Consider the following 26392-nt stretch of genomic DNA (forward strand, 5'->3'; position numbering starts at 1 on the left):
AACTGAGGCTTCTGAAATTATTCCCAAAAGGTGGTTATCTTCTTTATCTACCAAACTGGACAAAGTGGGGGATGGGTGGGGAGGAAAAAAATCAGGGAGGAAAAAGCTCAGTGTCAAGGGCAGGGGTAGAGTTAAGCTAAAAAAACGTCTGAGGTCAGCGGTTAATTAAGGAGAAAGAAACCGTGCAGGCAGTGCTTAGAGGAAGAAATTAGATTGAGTGATATGTGACAGGAGCTAGAGTTACATAACTATTTTGGTGCAGGCTGCAAAAAAAGGAACGTGTCCTGGTTTATCTCTTCTGCATTAGAACATCTTTGATTTTTAAGCCTTTCACATTCCCTATCAGAAAAATAGGGGCGAAAAGCAGGGGAGAGTAGGCAGAAGCAAAAAAAAGAGGCTGGAAGGGCTCGGAAATTCTTCTTCCCCCGCCTCTCCGCCCCCGCCCCCGCCGCAAGCGCGCATCTCCCCTCCCCCGCCACCGGGAAAGCGATGGTGGGACTCTGGGCGGGCGCTGGGAGGAGCCTCTGGAGCATCCTCAGAGCAGCCGCCTCTGAGCACCATGGGAAAATCCTTCCTCCCTCGGACATGGCGCCCACCTGCCCGGTGGCAGCAGCCGGCTCCGGCGCCGCGATTCGCGGGTCCGGGCAGAAAGGCAGCTGGAGTTTCGGTCGTGGGGCGGAAGGAGCTGGAGGGGGCGGGGGCGGGGGCGGCGGCGGTGACGCCGCCCGAGGTCCCGCGTGTTAAAGCTGAGGGCATCTGGGCGGCGGGCGGCGGGCGGCGGGCAGCGCCGCGCGTGCTGGCCCAGGCGCGCAGGCATGGGGTCCCAGGTGCTGCAGCTGCTCCGGCAGGGCGTGTGGGCCGCGCTCACCGGGGGCTGGTACCACGACCCCGATCAGAGCACGTTCACCAACAGCTGCCACCTCTACCTGTGGCTGTTCTTGCTACTGCTGCCCCTGGCGCTGCACCTGGTGAGTGGGGGTGGGGGCCGCTCAAGCCTTGGGGTAGCCTGCGAGTCTGCCTTCAGGATGGAAGGGGTTGGCGGTGATTCCTAGGAGCTGGAATGGAGAAGGTCTTCAGGAATTTGGTACAGAGAAAGTACAGGCAAGGGGTCAGGGAGGGACTCCCCCGCAGAAGTAGAAAGGACTTCGGGGGCTCTGGGACTCATTAAGAATTGATGCTCGCTGTTCCGATGAGTCAGACTCTGCTTGTCACTGTGCAGTGTAGAACCGATTTTACATGTGAACAGCTCCAGGCCCCTTGGCTGGGTAGCTTAGGACAATATTTAGTATAAGATGCTGTGCATGATAACCAGAAGGCAAAATGAAATGTTAAAAGCAAAGCTATTTCGGTTGTTAATCTGTTACCCCTTTTCTTCCCTTTCCTGTTTTGCTTTGGGAAGGCAGGTTCAATGATCAATTACTCCATTGGCGGTTTCCACACCGCTCTGTAAAGAAATCTGTAGAAAAAAGTAATGATGAAGAAATCTAATGTAATTTATTTGACCCTTTAGTGAGGTTACACAGTTGAGTGCTTGCCGAATAACTGCATAGATGACCTTCATAGGTAAACAAACCCAATTGAAACAATGTTTAACCTTCTTTGAAAAGCTCTACAAGTAAGGCACTCCAGGTCATATGAGATGTGTTCAGAATAGAATTTCGATATGCCTATTGAAGGACTTAATTTCTAAAACATAACTTGATCATGTTCTCCACAACAAAAATCTTCAGCGAGTTTGTATGGCTGACAGAGTCCCATTTTGCCATTAGATGTTGTCTGTGATTTCATTCCTAGTTACTCTTTCTGGTAGTTTATCTATAGGATCAGAATTCTGGTTCTGAAGTCAGGTTGCCTACATTACATTTTGAGTTCATTCCTTACCAGTTCTGTGAGCAAGTTACTTTTACTTTATCTGATTAAAAAACTTTTATCCTTAAAATGAGAAAAATACTAGAACAGTGTTGTTTTGAGGCTTACATCAACATGTAAAGCTATCCATCTTTATGGCTTTTGACCTGGGATTGGACACAGACCTGGTGTAAATTTCTGTTTGGCTACTTATTGGTTGTTTGACCTGTTCTTGGCCTTAATCTAAATCTTAGTTTGTCACCCTTAAAATAGATGTGATAATGACCATTTCATGGGAAGAATAAATAAAGCTTCATGTAAAAAACACTTAATACAATGGCTGACCCTTGGAGACCCTTTAATAAATTTGTTTCCTCTTCCTGTGTGCCCTTATCCTTCATGTTTTCTTGGCGTAGAGTTCCAGTGTTTTCTCTTTGCCTAGAGGGGAGAGATGAACCAAACTTGGATTCAGTTCTGGTTCTTCTGCTCACTGGTTGTGTGAGCTTGTGCTTCCTGGTTTGTGTACCCAATAGTAGCAGCCTTAGGGGTTCATAGGAGGATTGAATGAATTAATGAATAGAGGACTGAATGAATTAGTTAACAGTTGATTGAATGAATGAATCAAACTACTTCTCAGTACTGTTTTTTTCCCGCATCATTCACTTGCCAAAATCTGTCCATTCTTCAAAACCCAGTCGGATGGCCATTTCTGTCTAGGTGTCCTTGTTTCCACTTATCTAGAATTAATTTCTTTTCTCTCCTGCCCTAATATCATTCTCTATTTACTGTCAGTACTGTGGCATATTCTGAATTCTGTACTTAGTTGTTGGAACATGTATTTTAGCTCTACGCATGGATTGGGAGCTTTTTGAGGACATGGGTTTTGATTTTGTTGATTCATCTTGGTTTCCCTAGCAGGGTGCCCTATATTTGGTTAACAGTGATCTCATACATAATAAACTGGTGGAAATAAAGTCAACCTTCTTGCCCTTCTGTTCCAGTCAGTATTAGGTTGTCTATCTTACAGCACATTCTGAGTATTTCCTGATAATGAAAGCAATACATACTTCACTTCTAATCCCACTCCTCAGCAACAACCAAATTAATGTTTAATATAATTCCTGCAGATTTTTAAAAAATGAATATGGGCTCCTTTTTGCATAACTCCTTTTAAAATTTGATGTATGTGTATGATCAGAACCCTTAATTTCTACCTAATTATGCTTCATTGAGTAGCTTGATTTCTACTTTCTATTTGTGAATAGGAAATTGTTTGTAGCTAAGTTTCCCTTTAATGATATTTCAAAGTAATTTTTGGCTAAATCTCAAGAGTTTAGAAATCAAAAAAGTGATACTGCGAATACTTTTGTATCGGGTTTTCTGGATCAAACCAGTTATACTGAAATTTTTATATCTTTTGCCATTGTGCTTTTAATCATTATAGAATAATTTAATGTGAGTGCATTCATTACATTGCTGTTTTTTAAAATAAGAATAAGATAGCCTGTCTTATTGAAAAAAGTGCAGGTAGTCCTTTTCTTGCTCTGGTCTTCTGGTTTCTGAAAATTAGTTTAGAAACAAAAGACCCTTCTTCCCCAGTGGAGGGTTCTGTTCTCTGGGTTTTGATGCCTAAATATATTTTTCTGCACTTCAGTGCTCCTGTGATTGTCAACATCTTTCTCAGTTTGTTCCACTTATGAGAACATCTTCCGAAAAGATCCCTGGCTACTAGCTGACAGCAGGGATATATAAAGTTCTGTTATTTAAAGGAACTGAACTTTTCTGGGCTTTTCACAATTTATTTAAACGTGCTTAATCAAGACAGTTGCTCTGTAAGAAAAATCTACCCTTTAATTTAATGGGGACTTTGAATAGGTAAATATAATTTTTGTTATTAATTATCGAAGCAAACTAATCTCTAAGCCCCAGCATTTATTTAGGTCTAGGTGGAAAATACGTTGTTTATTAACATTCGTAAGCTATATATTTTCAAGAAATGCTCAAAATATATACCTAAAAACAAAGGTCATTTTAGATCATTTGAAAAGAGTTTAACTTTGATTTATTATCAGCTTAATTTTAGTTTGGACAAGCTGAAAGATCCATTTGTCATCAGAGATGTTTAGTTTATCATTTTTTACATGTGTTCTTATATTTATTCTTTGAAGATTCATGTAGAGCTTTAAAATGGGAGCACCCTGGCCCTGATTCTGACCCAGAATAAGTTCTGGCAGCACCAGACTAGTGTCAAAAGATGTCCTTGCCCTATTACTTATCAATTGTGTGATCTTATGCAAGTCTCTTCTCTTCTCTGGGCCTCAGTTTTCTCATCTGTAAAATGGGGATTTTTTTTGTTTGTTTTTAGATTAAGCCACTGAGATCCAGAGGGCATAGGTTACTTGCCCAAGACCATCTAGATAACTGGTAGTAAAATTTAGAGCTTTAGCTGAGGTCTTGTTGTCTCCAAGTCTTTGGCCTTCTCACAGCATTGTGTTACCTGACCTGATATACTGATACACAAGAGAGGATTTGAACTCCCTGAAGCAGTGACCCATCCTCAAGTGAAATTCGGAGCATCTGGGAGGTGGTAAGGTTAACCTGAATATAAGAAAAAAAGGGGTGGAAACTTTACATTCTTTAAGACCTCATATAAGGCATTATATATTTTTTATTCTTTATTTTATGGTTGTGGCTTTATTTTTCCTCAGATTTTTTTTTTTCTGTCTTTTAGCCAGACTTACTTGGCTTCCCAGGTGACACTAGTGGTAAAGAACCCGCCTGCCAATACAGTAGACATAAGAGACGTGGGTTTGATCTCTGGGTGGGGAACAGCCCCTGGAGGAGGGAATGGCTACCCACCCCAGTATTCTTTCCTGGAGAATCCTATGGACAGAGGAAGCTGGCGGGCTACAGTCCATAGGGTCGCGCAGGGTCGGACACGACTGAGGTGACTTAGCACGCGGGCACTGTTTCCAGTTCTGCTTGCTAATTTAAACTTGACGACTGTTTGTTTGGATAAAACCCACTTCGTCTCTAATTGCTGTGATTGTAATAAAGTGGGTCACTTGTCAGGGGCCGTGTTGCCCCAGACCGCAGTGGGTGGTCTGTGGGTGGTCTCACTGCCAGCCCTAGTTGGTAACTCTCCTATCACGGTCTGTGACCACTCCCCATTTGGGTCCACAGCTATTTTTCTTTAGGTTCTGTATTTCTTTGGCTACCCCTTCTCGCTCCTGCTTCTAACATAGAAGATGCCTTTGTGTGAATTATGGAAAGGTGGTCTGTCCCAAAAGACACCCTTCCCTGGCTCTGGACCTCGGGGCTGGACTTCAGTCAGCATTTAACCCTGTCAGCTGGAGGCCTTTGTACAGTATGCAACCTGCGCACCCTGACACGACAGGCCTGACTGGTCCACTTGATTGTTGTTACTTTGTTGGGCTGCTTGGTACACTACTGGTCCCAGAGGGTACCTCTCAGGCTGATCAGTCCTAGTGCTCATATTCACCTCCTTCATGAGAAAGGCTTTTTCTGCTGTTGAATCCCGTGGCTCCTACTTAGTCTTCTTTGATTTGTAGAAGCTTGTTATCTGGTGCTTCTGCTTGTGGTGACTATTTATACTCACATGGAGATGCTTGATGCTTTACGCTTTCCCATAATCCACTTGAATGTCTGAACTTCCTTCTTCCTCCCCTCAGCTGCCTGAAACAAAATCGGTTTGAGGTTGAGAGATGCTTGAAGGCGTTCTTCCCTGGGCCCTGGGCTTCCAAAGTAGTGCAGACCTGAGCCTTCTAGACTCGGGCCGAATGCCATCCCTTGCAATTGTCTTAAAATTTTTGCCACTCCAGATCCTTGTTTGGACTGTGTGTACAAAGAGCTTGGCTCCATGGGGACCTTGCTTTCCTGGTGCAAGCACATTTGCCAGAGATGTCCCTAGGATGTCGGGCATCCTAGGGCAGTCGTCTTCAATTTTTTCAAGTTTATATGGCCTTTCTTGAGTGACCTGGCCACCTTTTGCAAAATTCCTTCTGCTTTTCCTCATCTTCTGCCATTTAGACACATGAATGTCTGCCAGCCAGTTGTGTTTTTGTGTCTGTGATTAAAAAGAAAGCACCTGCCTTGTTCTAGGATGTCGGCCTCCGCAACACTTTCCAAAAAAGAGTATTCTTCCTCACTTTTCTTTCTTTGAAGTATTGCAAGTTCATGACTAATTTTCTGGTGGTAAAATTTATTATGTCCCCAACCCCACCTGTACTTCCCTTTCTCCCAATTAGTGACTAGTTTTATTCGGATGCCTCTCTCCATAGACATACTGTTATTTTTCCAGTTGTAATGTTTAATACTTTATTTAATACCTTTGGTGTGATTTCTTTTGCATGGGAGGTGATACTTATCAGGAGATTATTGTTTTCTGATTTTAACCATTTGGTGTCTATTCCTTTTTGAGTTTAACCAACTTTATTGTCACTTTTTTCTACTCTAAATCTCTTTTCTACATCCTACAGAAGAAAAAAATGGACTAGTTCTTTTTTAAAATTTTAGCTTAATGTAATTTCTTATTGGAAAAGAATAGCTTTACAACATAGTGTTAGTTTCAGCTGTACAACAGTGCTGTAAGTGCACACATATCCCCTCCCTCTTGCACGCCCTGCCAACCCCCATCCCACCCCTCTAGGTCCTCACGGAGCACCAGGCTGAGCTCCCGGTAGAGTACAGCAGCTTCCCATTAGCTCTCTGTCTTACACATGGTAGTGTATACGTGTCGGTCCGACTCTCCCAACTGTCCTACCCTCTTCTTCCCCCATCTCCATGTCTGCAAGTCCGTTCTCTACATCTGTGTCTGTTCAGTTCGGTTCAGTTCAGTTGCTCAGTGGAGTCCAACTCTGCGACTCCATGAACTGCAGCATGAGGCCTCCCTGTCCATCACCAACTCCCGGAGTCCACCCAAACTCATGTCCATTGAGTCGGTGATGCCATCCAACCATCTCGTCCTCTGTCGTCCCCTTCTCCTCCTGCCCTCAATCTTTCCCAGCATCAGGGTCTTCTCAAATGAGTCAGCTCTCCGCATCAGGTGCCCAAAGTATTGGAGTCTCAGCTTCAACATCAGTCCTTCCGATGAATACCCAGGACTAATCTCCTTTAGGATGGACTAGTTGGATCTCCTTGAATACCACAGTTCAAAAGCATCAATTCTTCTGTGCTCAGCTTTCTTTATAGTCCAACTCTCACATCCATACATGACCACTGGAAAAACCACAGCCTTGACTAGACAGACCTTTGTTGACAAAGTAATGTCTCTGCTTTTTAATATGCTGTCTACGTTGGTCATAACTTTCCTTCCAAGGAGTAAACGTCTTTTATTTATTTATTTTTTTTCCATTTATTTTTATTAGTTGGAGGCTAATTACTTTACAACATTGCAGTGAGTAAACGTCTTTTAATTTCATGGCTGCACTCACCATCTACAGTGATTTTGGAGCCCAGAAAAATAAAGTCAGCCACTGTGTCCACTGTTTCCCCATCTATTTGCCATGAAGTGATGGGACTGGATGCCATGATCTTAGTTTTCTGAATGTTGAGTTTTAAGCCAACTTTGTCACTCTCCTGTTTCATTTTCATCAAGAGGCTCTTTAGTTCTTCTTCACTTTCTGCCATAAGGGTAGTGTCATCTGCATATCTGAAGTTATTGATATTTCTCCCAGCAATCTTGGTTCCAGCTTGTGCTTTCTCCAGCCCAGTGTTTCTCATGATGTACTCTGCATATAAGTTAAATAAGCAGGGTGACAGTATACAGCCTTGACGTCTCTATTCCTGACCTGCAAATAGGTGTATCTGTACCAAAAAATGGACTAATTCTTAATGATATTCAGAATTTTTCTTTTTTTCTGATGGATTTTTCACCTTTAACATTGCTATTATTATAGATAATAATAACAGCCAGCACTCACTGAGCCCATATAGACTGGCACGTTTGGAGGAGTTCTGCACGAACTAAGACATCTCCTCCTCTCAGTAAACCAGAGGGCCACTGTCATTATTCCCACTTTACAGTTGATGAAACTGGCATGGAGAGGTTGGCACGATACATGGCTAGTTGTGACCTGACCAGAATTAGAGCCAACAGTTGGAGTTGGTACCCACTCAGCCATACCACCTCTAATCCAGGTAATTTCACAAGTTAACTTTTCTTATGTAGTCCTTTGCACATGGATAGTGTCTGGATCTCTTCATGCCAGTGTGCAGAATATTTTGCAACAGGGGATCTATTTTTTGCACTTTGGCATGAAGAGATCCAACCACTGAGTATGTGCAAAAGACTGTGTAGGGAAAGTTACCTTCCCTCCCACACTTGTCTCCAGTGCCTCTCTTTTGAGAGGCAGCCACCATATACTGTCTCTTGTGTGTTCTTCCAAGTGACATTTGGTCACATGTGACTGAGTTTGACTTCGGGGTTCTGAGGTTTAATCCCAAAGCAGTCTTCTTTGTCATCTACTCTCCCTTTTAATTTGCTCTGTAGGGAGTTCTTTCTCTACTCTTAGATAAAAATGTACAAGTCCCATGACTTCAGGTTACAGATAATACAAGGCTTTATAGTTGCTTTAAGTAACAAAACACAGATTTGATTGGGATTTCAGCTTGTCCAATTCCATATGGTGATGCCAGGCTTCAGGGATATGAGGATGGCCTGGTCTTTTTTCACTTTTCTCTCTCACACCATGGCTGATGTTCTAATGCCTTTGGCATTGAAGAGTAGGGAAGTTCTTTGTTAAGCAGTGCGGTGGTAAGCTGGCTGTCAGCTTTTGAAGACTGGCTCACATTTCCAGCTGGCTCTCTCCAGCAAGGTCCTCCCACATATCCTGTAGAGACCCTGTTCTTCTTGCCAGGTTTCTCCTGCCCACAGTTTCCTTGAGGAGGGCTGCTGTATCTCTATTCTGCCTGGTTGCCTACTCCTTCCACAGTTCTTTGGCATGTGGCAGTCCACCCCAGCTTTCTTTTGGTCCAGGGTCCCTCTGAACCTCTAAAGCAAACCCTGAAGTCATTTGCACACACAGTCTCTGCAAATACTCACACACTGTCTCCCTGAACAGACTGGGAGCGCAACCAAACCCCAGCATATCAACTTCTCCTTCATCCTTCCATCAGAGCAGCTAGCCAGCTGGTCTCTCATCTTTTAGTTCTTCAGGGAAGAATCAGGCATCATACTCCCTGCCCAAATTATCAGGACCGTAACAAGTCTCTGAGTGGTCCCACCAAAGCCTTCCTCTTGGTTGTGGGGGAGAGAAACACGGGGCTCACTGATTACCAGTGGGGCCGTCCGACAATCTTCATGAGTCCTCTCATGCTGGACTCTATTACATCCCCACTTTGGGTGAGGGGTTTAGGGTCATCTTGCTCATCGTCATAACCTATTTAGAAGTTTCTGGATGTGTCTTGTTCCAGAAGTTGTCCTGGGATCTGATAACTATCCTACCTTGGCTCTTCGGTCAACGCTTCCAGTTCACTATTTTGTTTTATTCGTGTGCAGCCATTTATCTGTACTACATCTCCTTGTTCTTTCCACTTTACCTTTTCCACTTTATTTTGGAGAGCATTCCATGAAGAGCTACTTCTTTATTTTTAATGTCAGCACGGTATGCCACCGTGTGAGTAAAGAGTGATTTATTTGACCTGCCCCCTATGAAGACTAGAGCTTTGCTGGTGGCTAAGATGGTAAAGAATATGATGGCAGTGCAGGAAACCTGGGTGTGATCCCTGGTTTGGGAAGAGCCCCTGGAGAAGGAAATGGCTACCCATTCCAGGATTCTTGGTTGGAGAATTCCATGGACAAAAGAGCCTGGCAGATTACAGTCCATGGGGTTGCAAAGAATCAGGCATGACTGAGAGACTTAAACTATGAAGATTATTTTAAGTTTTTCAGATGATGTTTAACATTGTCTATTTGAATTGTTTCTTTCAGTATTTGAAATGTATATAAGTCAGGACATGCTAATTTGTGCTGATGTAATAACCTCAAAATCACCTTGGTTTTACCTTTTTAAAAAAAATTCGTATGTATGTCCAACACGGTTAGTTGGGAATGGACAGCATGGTTAGCAGGGGGTCCCGCTTATCACAGGCATGTAGATTTCCAGGCTACATGCCCATTGCACTCAGACTTTTCCTCATCAGGACTTTCCTGTGCTCCAAGGGCAGTGGAAAGTACAGTCCTACTGTGTGTCCAGAAAAGAACTGGACCTATATGTTGGACCTGTGTCTACTACATCAAAGTGCCAAGTGTTCAGTTGGATATTGGGGAAACAACAGGCTAATGATAGATTGGTATCTCTCCTTGTTAACAGGTAAAGATAAACAGATAGAAATAACACAGTGATAACTTATTTCAAGGGAAGTGCAAGATGCTTTACAGTAAAGATGGAAACCCTCTTCCTGGCTTTGGTGTGTAAAAGGGCTTTGCAAAGGAAAGAATTTCTAATCTGGAGTCTGTTGAGTGATTAAATGCTAATCAAACCAAGATAGACCATGAGGAGTGTGGGGATTTTTCCTCAGCATGGTGAGATACAGTGATGAGTTATTTTTTAGTCAACTTTGAGGTAGGATATTATTTTTTATCCTCCAGTTTTTATTTTTGAAAAACCCCTCATCTGCAGAAAAGTTACAGATGTAGCACAATGAATTTGAATATTATTTACCCTTCATTTTGAGTCACCAGTTCTCAATGTTTTGCCACGTTTACTTCATCACTCTCATTGTTATACAGTTTAAAATTTGCTGAATCATTTGAGAATAAATTACAGACATCAAGACACTTCCCTCTAGAAACTTCGTCAGGTATCTCTTAAGGAAAAAAACATTCTCTCACATAATTGTCACACTCATAAACATTGATACAATGCTTTGTCAAATATATAGTTCTCATGCAAATTTCACTAGTTATGCCAATAGTGTCTTGCCCAGCTGGGCTTTTGGTTTTATTTTTCTGGATCTGAGTTTCAATCAAGGATTGCACATTGTTTTTAGTTGTGATGTCTCTGTCCTTTATTATAGAACATGTTTTTCAAGTCATTTTTCTTTGTTTTTGCTTTTGTGTCAGTGAAAGTCGTTTTGCAGAATGTCCCACAATTTTGATCCTTTTTTATTGCATCCTTGAGATTAGATATGTGATTATGCATTTTTTGGAATGAATACTAAGTGATGTGTCTCGTCCTGATCATATCAAAGCCACCCAATGTCATTTCCCCCATTGTTAGTGCTGTTAAGTTTGGTCATTGGTAAAGATGGTGTTGGTCAGATTTCTCTGTTGTAAAGGTACCCCCCCCCCCCCAGTTTCCCCTTGTATTTAACAAGTAATCTGGGAGAGGAAACCTGGAGATTGTACATGTTATTATAAAGTCAAAGTGAAAGTCACTCAGTCATGTCTGACTCTTTGCAACCCCACGGACTGTAGCCCGCCAGGCTCCTCTGTCCATGGGATTCTCCAGCCAAGAATGCTGGAGTGGGTTGCCATTCCCTTCTCCAGGGGATCTTCCCAACTCGAGAATCGAATCCAGGTCTCCTGCAGATTCTTTACCTTCTGAGCTACCAGGGAAGCCCCTACATATCACCCCTCAAAATTTTCATTCATGATTGTACCATAAATTAAAGAGGCTTGGCTAAAATAATTACCTTAATGATAGCTCCAAAATAGTGATTTTCTACTTATTGATTAGGTATTCTTCTGTGAAGAAAGGCTTTCCCTTTCCCTCTGCCCTATAGTTTTGTCATGCTTATTAGTGTGGTCTCATAGTTTCTTTTTAAATTCAATGGATATAATTCATTCCTACCATCATTATTTAAAAAAAATTAAATATTTTATTTATCTCCAAACTAGATTTAAATGAAGTATAGTTGATTTATAATTTTATTTCTGTTTCAGGTATATAGCATAGTGATTCAGTATTTTTACAGATTATATTCCATTAAAAGTTACTACAAAGTATTTAAAAAAGAAAAAAGAAAAAAAAGTTACTACAAAATAATGGCTATAATTCCCCGTGCTGCATAATATATGCTTGTTGCTTATCTGTTTTATACACAGTAGCTTGTGCCTCTCAGTTCCATACCCCTATATTGCCCTTCCTTTTCTCCTCTCCTCACTGGTTTGTTCTGTCTGTCTGTGAGTTTGTTTCTGTTTTGCTCTATCCATTCATTTGGTTTATTTTTTAGATTCCACATATAGGTGATATAATACAGTATTTGTATTTCTTTGTCTGACTTACTTCACTAAACACAGTACACTCTAAGTTCATCTATGTTATTGCAAATGGCAGAATTTCATTCTTTTTATGGGTGAGTAATATACCATTATACATATACATGCCATTATATTACTCATTTTATGAATGAGTAATACACCATTATACATATATATACACTCCTATACCTCTACCAGAACAAAATCTTTTGGTTAAGTTCATGAGTGTTTTGTGATTTTTATTATTATTACTATTGTTATTATTACTTTAAGAACACACCGATAATGTGCTGTGAAAGTAGTGTTTTATAAAGTTACTTGGATTAATTCTTTAAACAATTTTATTGAGATATAATTGACATATAATGTCACATTAGTTTCAGGTTTACAATGTAGTAATTCAATATTTGTATAGGATTACTTATTTATTTTTATTTTTTGATTTGTTTTTATGATTATGCTATCAATTTGATATATGATTAAGATCATCTGTGATTATTTAATTCTTTTCTTTTTCCTCCATCCTTGTTGATTTAATAATTTTGAGAAGTATAGAACAAGTTAAAAAACACATTAAAAAATATTCCATTTTACTTTATCAAAAAATGTCTCTGGCTCTTGAGTGAAAATTAGATTCAGGAAAGAACAAGATAGATATGGGAGGTTTGGAGGCTGTTTTCACTAGTCCAGCCCAGAGATAATGTTGGCTGTAAAGATGGATAAATGTGGTCTAGTTTGATAAGAATAGTGATGCACTCACTTTTGGGGTGGAGTAACAAGTATCAAGGTAGGAATCAAGGGGGATGCCCAGTTAATTGGTTTGAGCAACGGTGTACGGGTGCCATTGAATGAGATGGGAAATGGCAGGTAGCAGAGGACAGTGGTGAGAAAGGATATGAAACCAAACACCTCGTTTTAGACATGTTAGCTTGGACTTTCCTGTTAGATATCAAAGTAGAGAAATTTTTGACTAAGTAGTTGGATATAGGTGAGGGGAGCTTAGAAAAGCAATCTAAGCTAGAGATATGGATTGGAAAATCACCAATCATAGAGATTATATTGATGCCAAATCAATAAGACTGAGTGAGAACATGTGGGAAGAGAGAAGAGCCCCAGGCGCTGTAGACTCAGGTGTAAAGCAAAGAGGAGGTGTGAGTGAGACGGGGAAGGCTAGGAGTGTGGCCTCTTAGAAGCAGAACGAGGAGAACGTTGCAACTGTGTTGAGTGCTGCTTAGAAAACTGGATTAAATTGTTGTCTTTAGAGATGCTGACAAGAACATTTTCAGTGGAGTGTTGTGGAGTAGCAGTCTGATTGCTGTGGGTTTAAGAAGCAATGGGAGGTGAAGAAGTGAAGACAGGTGGAAAAGACCATGCTTTCATGCTGGGAGTGAGAAACAGTGCAGTGCAATATCTAGAGAGGGATGTGGAGTCAGGGGAGACCTGTCCTTCCTCCAAGTTTGGAGGAATCTTGAGGATGAGGATGTGATTTGAATTCCCCCGTGATCCCCAGAGTGCTGCTTCATACACAGTGGATAATCAAATCGCTCTTCCCATTAATGAAATCTAACTCATATGGGAATTCACAGTTTTGGAAGAGTGTCTGTGGTCAGTTGCATTTCAGTATACCTACTGCAATGTGGTGGCCTGGATCCAGATCATTAAAAATGGAGCTTGAAAACCAAGGTGTTCCTCCTAGTATGAATTGCCTTAAAGTTCAAATTATGCTGTTGTTCCTGTGACAGCCTTTGTTTTACTACTTAGATTGCAATAAAAGAGAATATTTATGTCATTTATGTAATAAATACAATCTTTTCCCCATCATAGCAGCTTGGGTTTAAAATGAAAAGACCATTGACTGATTTTACCTCATTTATTGATTTTGGCTGATCTTAAATACAAAAAACAAATATAGAAATGTTGGGACTGTGAGGGACATTGGGAATTTTTTATATTGGGTTATATGTATGTTTAATTCCTTTTTCTAAATCTTTATCATCTTAAAAGAAAATGAAGAGAGCTAATACTTATTTCCTACTGGTTTTCCTAGTCTTTTGATAAACTATTCTTCCTTTAAAGACTACAACTTGAAGTCTGTGAGTCTGTTTCTGCTTTGTAAATAAGTTCATTTGTATAATTTCTTTTTAGATTCAACATGAGGAATGTCATATGATAAGGATGGGGGAAGGGATAGTTAGGGAGTTTGGGATAAACATGTACACACTCCTATATTTAAAATGGATAACCAACAAGATCCTATTGTATAGGGAACTTTGCATGTGGCAGCCTGGATGGGAGGGGAGTTTGAGGGAGAATGGATACATGTATATGTATGACTGAGTCCCTTTGCAGTCCATCTGAAACTATCACAACATTGTTAATAGGCTATATACTCCAGTATAAATGTAAAAGTTTAAAAGAAAAAAAAGATTACAATGCAATACTTAATCAGGGAAGAATAACAATTGGAAAATAAGAAACATCCCTGAAACAAATATTTTACCAAGAAAACAACTGTTGGGCTTATTTCATAATTATTTTTTTCTTATTATATATTAACATTTCTCACTGTCTAGGCAAGCAATAAAAACATTTGCTCTGTAGCTCTTTACTCACTTCAAAACGCTGTATCTGAATTTATTATTCCATGGCATTGATGAATGATGCATCGATGATGATAATGGTGATGATGATAAGTGACACAAGCATTTGGGTACTTATTAAGTACCAGAAAATACATTAGTACAATAGTTAACAATCTTGTTAGGAGCTATTATTCCCATTTCACAGCAGAAATAGATATTTATGAGGGCTCAATAGATTGCCAGGAGAAATATCAATAACCTTAAATATGCAGATGACACCACCCTTATGGCAGAAAGTGAAGAAGAACTAAACAGCCTCTTGATGAATGTGAAAGAGGAGAGTGAAAAAGTTGGCTTAAAGCTCAACATTCAGAAAACTAAGATCATGGCATCCGGTCCCATCACTTCATGGAAAGTAGATGGGGAAACAGTGGAAACAGTGGCTGACTTTATTTTTCTGGGGCTCCAAAATCACTGCAGGTGGTGATTGCAACCATGAAATTAAAAGATGCTTACTCCTTGGAAGGAAAGTTATGACTAACATAGACAGCATATTAAAAAGCAGAGACATTACTTTGCCAACAAAGGTCTGTCTAGTCAAAGCTATGGTTTTTCCAGTGGTCATGTATGGATGTGAGAGCTGGATTATAAAGAAAGCTGAGTACAGAAGAATTGATGCTTTTGAACTGTGGTGTTGGAGACGACTCTCGAGAGTCCCTTGGACTGCAAGGAGATCCAACCAGTACATCTTAAAGGAGATCAGTCCTGTGTGTTCATTGGAAGGACTGATGCTGTAGCTGAAACTCCAATACTTTGGCCATCTGATGCGAAGAGCTGATTCATTTGAAAAGACCCTGATGCTGGGAAAGATTGAGGGCAGGAGGAGAAGGGGACGACAGAGGATGAGATGGTTGGATGGCATCACTGACTCAATGGACATGGGTTGGGGCAGACTCTGGGAGTTGGTGATGAACAGGGAGGCCTGGCGTGCTGTGGTTCATGGGGTCAAAAAGAGTTGGACACGACTGAATGACTGAACTGAACTGAACTGAGTAGCTTCTCTAAGGTTGTAAAATTATTAAATGGAGAAAAATTACAACATGTAGACATGCATAACTATCATAAATGTTTATTTATTCACCAAGATTTTTGAGCAACTATTTGCTACATATTAGGGCTAGGTGTTGAAAGAATAATGTAGAACAAGACAGACCTGGTCTTGTCCTCATGAAACTGACCATCTTTGAATGAATAATTAAGAATCAATAATAAAAAGGTAAATACCTTGAAAAAGGACAAAAATAGACAACTGAGAGAGAAATATTTATACATACATATATTTTCAATAAACACATGAATGATTAGTAATACTCTAAGAAAAGTAAATATTAAAATAATGTGATTTTGGCATATCTGGGTTACAGAGATTTAAAAGGTAATACCTAATATACTTTAAACAAATAACCATTCTCTGAAATTCAGAGAGATATATGTATAAGATGAATCACAATTTGTTACAATAAAAGACTTGAAATAGGTGTCAATTGATAGGGAATGGGTTAATGAATTATATATGGTACTTCCAAAGTAGACTACTATGCAGTCGTGAAAAAGGGAATGGGGTAGTAGACTGCTGTAGAGTGATCTCTAGAATCTATTATTAAGTAGAAAAAGAAGAGAAGTTAAAATTAGGCTAAAAATTAGGAAGGAAATAGAAAGCATTTACCTTTTTTTTTTTAAGAAGACACAATAAAAGGATAAATTAAGAAAAAGCTAATAGAAAAGTAAAGGAAATAGACTGGAGGATATCAACAGAGCTGGCAAAAAGGAATGAATCTTATTTGATAGTTTGGTGGCATACTCAAGCAAAGACTATTTCAAATGACTTTAAACACGGAGTTTCTAGGCTTACTGGAATATAACCTAAAGATAAAAACACCAAAAACATCTTAAATTGCATTTGGTTATCTTATTTGTCATCAAAAATATTTTATATTATTATTTTGAAATTATTATAGATTGATGATGACAATAAGAAACTATGATTAGTAATCAAGAGTTCAGCAATAAGAGGAAACAGGTACAAATGAAATCACAGAAGTTACTTAGAACCTTGTAGTCTACCATTTGAATTGGAAATACCCATCTGAAATCATGATTTACTTTTTACTAAAAAATACGTATTTTAGCTCTATTTAGATTGAGGCCAAGAGGAGAAAGGAGTGACAGAGGATGAGATGGTTGGATGACATCACTCAGTGGACATGACTCTGAGCAAACTCCAGGAGATAGTGAAGAACAGGGTAGTCTGGAGTGCTGCAGTTCATGGGGTCGCAAAGCAACTGAGCCACAAAACATGACTTAGCAACTGAACAAGAAAGCAGCTAGAACCAATGATAATGCCACAAGGATGCACAAATCGCACAGTCAGATTCTGGTCTTTAAGTACCATTTCCTTCTTAAAGATAGTAGGATTCTTTGGAGAAATGGCCCATTCTAGGTTTGGGCCAGAAAACATACAAGAGGAGCCTGAAGTCAGAGAAACTGTTGAAAAATACTATGGTCATGTTGAAAGGCTTTGGGATTAAACTTGTAGATGCTGGCCAAAGATGGCTCAGTTTGAGCATCCATGGGTCGTAATATAATGGTGTGCATTTAGGAGTAGGGTGTGTCCTATAGGAAGACAAGACATTGATGCTGTCATATAGAAACTGTACTGGATGCCAGAAAGACTCAGCTGTCCCACCAACAGTGGCTGGTATGTCAGCAGAAAGACTTGCCCCCAGGTCAGCGACCAGTCTGTGGTTAGCCTAAGAAAGGGATGCATGGAGGGCCTCAGTGTCTCCATCTGTGAGAAACTGGAGAAGCAGGTTGATGCCAAGAAAGAGGCATATAGTCCTACTCATATCCCTTGGTTATCAGAAAATCTTCCCTTCTTCGAAATCTCCACTCCCATTTTGCACAGAAGTGCACCCTTATGCCCACCACCAGGCCTAATTCTCTAAGCCCTTTTCTTGCTCTGACTCAGGAGATTGGGGCCATTGGTCCCCTTTCCATCATCCAGTGCCTCTCACGGTGCTGGTCTCATGTGATGTCACTGCTGCAGGATCCTCTCTCCCTCACAAGGCCCACACTTGTCATCTCAGGAGCACTCACCAAGCAGCTAGTGTGGGAGCCTGACTCCTCGCCGTGAGTCAGCGACTTCTCGAGACTTCTCCCTGAACTTGGCTTTGTCAGCTCCCAAGGAAAGCTCAGTTCATGAGTTTGGGAAGATGAAAAGACTCTCTGGATGGATGGTGGTGATGGGTGCACAACACTACGAGTAGACTTAATGCCCCTGAACTGTGCATTTTGAAATGGTTAAGATGGTAAATCTTGTCGTATGTACTTTGCCACAATAAGTGAAGTGAAGTTGCTCAGTCGTGTCCGACTCTTTGCAACCCCATGGACTGTAGCCTACCAGGCTCCTCCATCCATGGGATTTTCCAGGCAAGAGTACTGGAGTGGGTTGCCATTTCCTTCTCCAGGGGAGCTTCCTGACCCAGGGATTGAACCCAGGTCTCCTGCATTGTGGGTAGACGCTTTCCCATCTGAACCACCAGGGAAGTAAGGATAAATATTAAAAAAAGATAGTGACTGTGAAAGAACCAGAGCTACAAGCAGAAGGAACAGAGGTGGGTCCCACGGGGAGAGCTATGAACCATTGGGGTATACACATGACAGGTGCTTCTAGGGAATGCTAAATCCCAAGAAGCCCAGTTTAGCAAGAAATGCAAATTATTGTATTCATAATGCTTAGTTTGTAACATTATTTTCCATGAATTTTGTCAGAAAAAAGCTCAGTCAAATGATGATATGACTAGCTATCCTAATAATGGATCAGAAAATGCCATATAGCTTATCTTTGGCCAAGGATATACTTTTGAAAAAATGTTGCCTCTTATTGTTAGTAAAGATATGTTCAAATGATAAGTTCATGGAAAGGAGAGAGAAATATGATTTACCTTAGAGCAAGTAAACCTCTATTCAAAATCTGAATATACCTTATATTGGGGGAAAGATTTGGGGTTGAAATTAAGCACGAATATAAAACTGCTCATTCATGACAGAGTCCTTCCTGAACCCCCCTCCTTTCCCTGCATGTACATTTATAGGAGAGAAAATTCTAGAAGTTGGAGATTTTTGTTGATTGAGCATAATAAGATCAGCAGTAAAATGGCTGTGAAAGTAATTTTCAGTGATCTCCCTGGGAATGTAGAATTGGGGGAACCTGAGCAAAGCTTATTTATATAGCACAAAAAGGGAACATTTGAAAACTTCCCTGGTGGTCCAGTGACTAAGCCTCCGAGCTACTAATGCAGGGGGCCTGGGTTTAATCCCAGGTCAGGGAACTAGATCCCACATGCCGAAACTAAGAGATCACATGCTGCAGTTAAAAGATCCTGATGCCACAAGGAAGATCGAAGATCCTGCATGCTGCGACTAAGACCTGGCACAGCCACATAAATAAATATAAAAAAATTAATAATAAAAAGGGGACATCTCATTGATGTCATTTATTATTTTATTGAATAATAAACAGAGAAGATGCTCATTCCATTTGGAGGGTCTGCTGAAGGGAGAGGTTTTTAAAAGACTCAGTAGAGCAGAGAATGTATAATGTGCCATGTGTCACATGCTGTGACATCTTTACTATCTACAAGGGAAGTTTCAGTAAAATATGTATCTCTACAGTCTTGTGTGGTGTAGGGGCTTCTCGGTGATGTGACAAAGTTCTAAGTGGTCCTTCATCGAGGATGAGACAGGAACTGTTCTTACCTGAGTTGCAAACTAGTTACTGATACTCATGTTAACTTCAAATTCTAACTTGTTGCCTTCTCGTAATTTCAACATTACTAAGCTTATGCTATAACACATAGGTATAAGAATGAACTGAAAACTAATATCTTTTCTTATTGTGGCAAGTCAGTTTTTTTCCAAATGAATTCCCCAGTATTCATATGTAACCTTTTCTCTCATCCTTCTTCCCTAGCCTTCTTTTCCCAATATCTTAGAGTTTTATCTCTAATCTGATTTGAAGGGAAGCTTCCTCATAAAATGGAACCCTGACATTTAGGTGAAGCCATGCTAGGTGCCACACCCCAAATCTGGTTCAATGAATCAAAGGTTTATTTCTCGCTTCTGTTGTATGTCCACCCGGGGCCTGTAAGGTCCTTGTTCCACAGAGCCACCCAGGAGCACAGGCTGAAGAGGCTCTATCATCTTGGGGATAGATCTGGGAAATCATGCCCTCTGACATGATCAGCTAAGGAGGAGAAGGGCATGGAGGAAGCACCAAGCTTATAATTGTATAGGCTTAGAAGTGACATTGACCACTTCTGCTCATAGTCCATTGTTCAAAAGTGGCCCCCACCAGACTGCAAGGGAGGCTGGGAAATCCAGGGGAGTCCATGTGTATTTGCAAGCACTTTCTTTGCTATCGCTACTAACTGGAATACTATGAAACCCAAGTTACATTATAGTTCAAACAGTTTTTGAATGTAATTTGTATATGGCAGTTTGCTGATCTGTTCTCAAGGACGTTTGCTGGGATTTATTTATTTTTAAAAATTTTATTTATTTATGGCTGCTCCGGGTCTTTGGTGCCGTGTGGTCTTTTTCTAGCTGTGTTGAGCGGGAGCTGCTCTCTAGATGTGGTGCTCAGGCTTCTCATTGTGATGGCTTCCCTTGTTGCAGAGCATAGGCTCTAGCGTGTGTGCGCTCAGTAATTGTGGTTCCCAGGCTCGAGAGCACAGACTCCGTGGCTGTGGTCACAGGCTTAGCTGCTCTGAGGCATGTGGGATCTTCCTGGACTAGGGATCGAACCTGCACCTCCTGCATTGTCTGGTGGATTCTTTACCACTGAGCCACCAGGGAAGCCCTGCTGGGATTTACTCTTTATTAAAAACTTTAAAAAAATCTTCCTTCTTTTCCTCCCACTTTTACTGAATAATAATTGACACTCAATGTTTAAGATATACATCCTAGTGGTTTGATTTACATATATTGTGAAATGATTATCATAGCAAAACATAGGCTTAGTTAACATTAAGCATCTCATATATACAATGGATTCAATAGAAAGAGAAGAACAGAATTCTTGTGATGAGAACTCTTAGGACCTGCTCTCTTAACAACTTTCTTATATATCATACAGCAATGTTAATTATAGTCATCATGTACACTGCATCCTTAGTACTTATTATTGTTATAAGTTTTGACCACTTTCTTTTAATTTTCCCTCTCTCCACCCTCCCACTTCTGGTACCCAACCCATCCCTCCTCGCACCCAACCCCTCTTGGCAGTCACAAGTCTGTTCTCCATGTCTCTGAGTCTGTTTCTGTTTCATAGGTAGGTTCATTTGTGTCCTATTTTAGGTTCCACACATAAGTGATATATGATATTTGTCTTTGTCTTTCTGACTTACTCCACTTAAAGTGATAATCTCTAGGTCCATCCATGTTGTTGCAAATGGCATTATTTCATTCTTTTCTTTTAAGTTTAGTTCAGTTCAGTCGCTCAGTCATGTCCATCTCTTTGTGACCCCATGAATCACAGCACGCCAGGCCTCCCTGTTCATCACCAACTCCCAGAGTTTACTGAAACTCATGTCCATCGAGTCAGTGATGCCATCCAGCCATCTCATCCTCTGTCGTCCCCTTCTCCTCCCGCCCCCAATCCCTCCCAGCATCAGGGTCTTTTCCAATGAGTCAGCTCCTCACATCAGGTGGCCAAAGTATTGGAGTTTCAGCTTCAGCATCAGTCCTTCCAGTGAACACCCAGGACTGATCTCCTTGAGGATGGACTGGTTGGATCTCCTTGCAGTCCAAGAGACTCTCAAGAGTCTTCTCCAACATCATAGTTCAAAAGCATCAATTCTTCGGTGCTCAGCTTTCTTCACAGTCCAGCTCTCATATCCATACATGACCACTGGAAAAACCATAGCCTTGACTAGATGGACCTTTGTTGGCAAAGTAATGTCTCTGCTTTTTAATATGCTATCTAGGTTGGTCATAACTTTCCTTCCAAGGAGTAAGTGTCTTTTCATTTCATGGCTGCAATCACCATCTGCAGTGATTTTGGAGCCCTCAAAAATAAATTCAGCCACTGTTTCCACTGGTTCCCCATCTGTTTCCCATGAAGTGATGGGACCAGATGCCATGATCTCAGTTTTCTGAATGTTGAGCTTTAAGCCAAATTTTTCACTCTCCTCTTTTCTTTTAGCCTATTTAAAAAATATATTTTAGACCTGAAATATACAGACAGGTTAAAAAAGGTGATGAAGGCTGTTAATGACCTCTTTATCTCTCTTCCTAATTTATCTATACATTCCTTGAGGTTCTTCACAACTTCTCATGAGGAGATACATGTGTAAATGTGACACTTGTCTGCTTTCAGGAAGGGAAACTGACTTTATATATTATCTGTCTAATATTATCTTATTTAATCATTCTTTCATTTATTTATTTATGAGCTTATATTTATTTGTGGACTTTTTTCCCCATGAGATAAAAACAAGTCAGTGGTGAAGAAGATTTGTCACTTTGACTTTTCCTGTTGGCGATCTTTCTTGGTTGTTCTTTTGGTTTGTCTAGTCTATTCGGGCTTCACTTATGGCTCAGCTAGTAAAGAATCACCTGCAATGCGGGAGACCTGGGTTCAATCCAGGGAGGGAAAGGCTACCCACTCCAGTATTCTGACCTGGAGAATTCTATGGACTGTATAGTCCATGAGGTTGTAAAGAGTTGGACACATCCAAGTGATAACCCATTATTATTCTGTTTAGAAATGGTGTTACCTAGATGGTAAACTATCAGATAAGACCAGGACAAGTTGTACAGAGGCTGTGTGGGATCAGAAGGTGGCCAGGCAATGTGGTCTCCATGCCTAGCTGTGTTCCATGTTACAGCACAGACTGGACTCATCGCTGTCTTTCTGAGGTCCTTCTGGGAGGTGCATTGATGAAAAAGGTCTCACCCTATTGAGGCTGTACTTAGTATCATCTTGAGACACTCAGGGATTCATTTCTATCCCAGAAGATATGAATTTCATTTAGGAAGGACTGGAAAACCCATCATGGTTCATGGTCTGTGAGAGAAATAGGAAGAAATGTGAGGGGAGAATTAAATGGATCTCAGTGATTCTATTAATACTTGTTTCTTGGAGGGATTGGACAGAGTCAAACTGAGCCTCACCGTTATCTCCATGTAAAGATCCTTTGTTACTGATGGAAATATCCCTCTGCCTTTTGTTTTTTTGAACTTTCTATTTTATATTGGAGTATAGCCAATAACAATGTTATAGTTTTAGGTGCACAGCAGAATGACTCAGCCATAAATGTACATGTATCCATTCTCCCCAAACTCATCTCCCATCCAGGCTGCTGCATAACAGTTCTGTGCGCTACAGTAGGTTCTTGTTGGTTATCCATCTTAAATTTAGCAGTGTGTACATGTTGATCCCAAACTCCCTAACTATCCCTCCCCTTCTAGTAACCATAAATCCATTCTGTAAGTCTGTGAGTCTGTTTGTAAATAAGTTTATTTGTATCATTTCTTTTCTAGATTCCTCATATAAGGGATATCATATGATATTTCTCTTTGACTGACTTCACTAAGTATGACAGTCTCTAGGTCCATCTAAGTTACTGCAGCTGGCATTATTTCATCCTTTTTAATGACTAAATAATATTCCATTGTATACATGTATGTAGCACATCTTCTTTATTCATTCATCTGTTGATGGACATTTAGATTGCTTCCATGTCTTGGCTGTCGTAAACAGTGCTGCCGTGAATATTGGGGTGCATGTTTCCTTTTGGATCATATTCTTCTCTGGATAATATGCCCAGGAGAGGGATTATCCTTCAGTGTTTTAGAAACAGTACACTCTCATAGAGCCCTTGTCTACATCACGCCACTAGAAAAATCCATGGCTTGATGATATTAACCCAATGGGAAATCAGTTTTTTTTTTTTTTTTTAATTTCTTTCTCCTTTCCTCTGTTCTCTGCAAGGGTGTTTGTGTTTTGTTGAAGCAAACAGCATCTCAAAGGCCTTTCTCTGGCCTTGAAGACCATGTGCACAAGAAGACCAGATCTGACTATAGAAAAGAGCTAGTAGGAGTGGAGAGTCTTGCTATACTGTATCTTTCATTCTGTGAGGTTCCTGTCTGCAAATCAAATCTTGGTCATTGCAGCTAGTGGCAGAATCTGAGAAATAAGACAGACTTTTTAAAAAGATAAAAAGGTAATAGCTCTTTCTCCTTGGGTATTAAGAAAAGGAAAAGTTACAAAGCTAATAAAATTTGAAACCTTGCCCAATTTATGCTTAATAAATACTTAAAAAATATTTTCATCTATAAGATAAAAGATAATCCTACAAGCAAATAATTTTTTTCCCTTTCTTTTCTCTTCTCTAGGCTTTTCCTCCAGATGCCATCACTGTATTTTTTTACTGCAGTTCAGTGACCATATTCTTCACAATAATCAAATTGGTCAGTTATCGTTTACACCTCATGTTTGATAAAGGAGAAGTGATCCAGCGAAGACCCTCTGGAAAGAAAGAAAAGCCAAGTAAAGACAAAGAGGCCAACGGTGACCATATAGCTAATCACAGAAATCCAAGGTAACATTTCTAATTAATGCATCAGTTTATAATTTAAATGTTTTAATCTTGATTAAAATTATTTTGCTCATTTATTTGTTGTTTATGAAAATATGCCAGGAGAGTCAGGCACAAATATGTACATTTTTCTTCTATTTACATATACACTTAGGCATAAAAAATGTTGACGATCTAGATGGTTTAATTGACTGTTTAATGTGACCTTATATCATGCTCTGAAATTCATTTGCATTAGACTTAGCATAACAAAATATTTTTCTTTAGTCTTTCTATCTCATCATTTAAATGCTTAGCACACGCGAGTATTTTCAGGAAATTTGTGTTTGTTAATTTAAAAGTAATACATTGTGTAGAACTAAAATAGTAAAGATAATTCTCATGTGGGCATTCGTCACTATTCTTGGTCTTATTTCTGATAGTTCTTTAAGAGAGCATGTCTTATTTTAAAGTAATGTTTTTAGCTTTTAAAAGTAAAGTTTGTATGCCATGATTTTTCCTTTTTGTTTGTATATGGATTTATGGACGTATAGTTGATTTACAGTGTTATATTAGTTTCAGGTGTATAGCAAAGGGATTCTTTTTCAGATTCTTTTCCCATATAGGTTATTACAAAAGATCAAGTTGAGTTCCTCATGTTATACAGTAGGATCTTGTTTATTTATTTTATATATGGTAGTGTGTATACGTTAATCTCAAATTCCTTATTTATTCATCCCTCTCCTTTTCCCCTTTGATCACTATAAGTTTGTTTTCTGTGTCTGTGAGTCTGTTTCTGTTTAGTAAATAAATTCATTTGTGTCATATGTTAGATTCCACATGTAAGTGATGTCTTATGGTATTTGTCTTTCTCACTTACTTACCTTAGTGTGATAATCTTTAGGTCTGCCCATGTTGCTCCAAATGGCATTGCTTTATTCTTTTTTATGGCCAAGTACTATTCAGTTGTGTCTGTCGTGAATCTGACAAAGTGGAAACAAGGAGAACAGTTGTTCAGGACTAATGCCAAAAAGAGCCGTACTTCAGTTTTATAACATCACTACCCCTGTGTTTCTCACGCTGGGTTAGCAGCAATGGGCAGACTGGCAGCCGCAAAGAAGAAGCCGAGCGAACCCTCCGCACACCACCTCTCCGCGGCCGCGCCGGAGGACAGAGCGTAAGCTCCCGTCGCCCCTCTGGGCTCCTGGTTAGTGGTCTGTTTTCTCTCCCACTCCTCACGCTGCTGGTTTGTTGGTTCAGGAGCTGTGGTGGCTGCACTTCACAGGTGTGGGTTGTCAGTACTTGTCTTTGGGTGGCAGTGACCTGAGGGGCGCCCCTGGGCCGTGAGATAAACGCCTAATCCCATGGAGCGCACCCCCAGCCTCTTCTGCAGCCCGCCCACCCTACTGGGACTGCGCCGTGACCAAACCCCAGAAGCACACCCGCCCTGCCCTTCCCTGGTCCTGTCTGTCGTCCATCTCAGTCATCGCATTTTCAGTGCCTTCCCCTGGAGTCCACTCCCTCACTGCACTTGAAATCACTCTTAAATCACCTTTTTTCTCCCCTAGATTCACTTTCTTGGACTCTCTTCCTTACAGTGTAAAGTAGCACATTATTGGTCTCCTTACTTTCTTAATTATCAAACTCCCCTTTATCCCAGCACTGGGGTCTTGGGTGGATGTCTGTACCTCTGTATATTTTAGTGTCCATCTTTACCCATTTGTTTCATACATGCAGTGTCCAGTATAGTGGACACTATATTGTCTCCTCCCCACCTGCCATAAAAATAGTGGTTGTTGTTCCGTGTCTGCTGACTGCCTGGAAGTGAGCAAGGGAGCTGAGTCATTGATTGATTTTTGTTCTTTCATTTATTTAGGACCTTCCAGCGCAGGAAACAGTGGAAGATCTCAAAGGTAGAGTGCTCATTCTCATTATTCAATATTTTATCACAGCATTATCCTCAGTGAAACACAAAGTAATTTTTATAAAGCCAAATGCCAGTGAAGTCATTAAGATTTAGAACTGTACCTAAGGTTGTGTATTTATATTTTACCTTCATTTCTTTAACTCTTCATTTTAATTATTTATCAGAATTT

The 26392-nt window shown here is 40.4% G+C and overlaps 1 protein-coding gene across 5 annotated transcripts in view; it reads left to right on the top strand.

Moving 5' to 3' along the window:
* Window positions 1–573: 573 nt before the first annotated feature.
* Window positions 574–26392, top strand: part of PCNX2 (pecanex 2) — a 296271-nt gene continuing 270452 nt past the window's right edge. For 3 of the 5 annotated variants that reach the window (XM_070471076.1, XM_070471078.1, XM_070471080.1), the window contains exons 1-4: window positions 574–968; window positions 24115–24320; window positions 25386–25503; window positions 26173–26209. In XM_070471076.1, the coding sequence (XP_070327177.1) occupies window positions 816–968; window positions 24115–24320; window positions 25386–25503; window positions 26173–26209 (514 nt within the window). In that variant the 5' untranslated portion in view covers window positions 574–815. The remainder of the gene's footprint in view (window positions 969–24114; window positions 24321–25385; window positions 25504–26172; window positions 26210–26392) is intronic. The other 2 variants (XM_070471079.1, XM_070471077.1) reach the window with 2 other exon arrangements.

The sequence above is a fragment of the Odocoileus virginianus genome, chromosome 7 (genome assembly GCF_023699985.2).
Source record: "Odocoileus virginianus isolate 20LAN1187 ecotype Illinois chromosome 7, Ovbor_1.2, whole genome shotgun sequence".
NCBI classification, from domain to species: domain Eukaryota; kingdom Metazoa; phylum Chordata; class Mammalia; order Artiodactyla; family Cervidae; genus Odocoileus; species Odocoileus virginianus.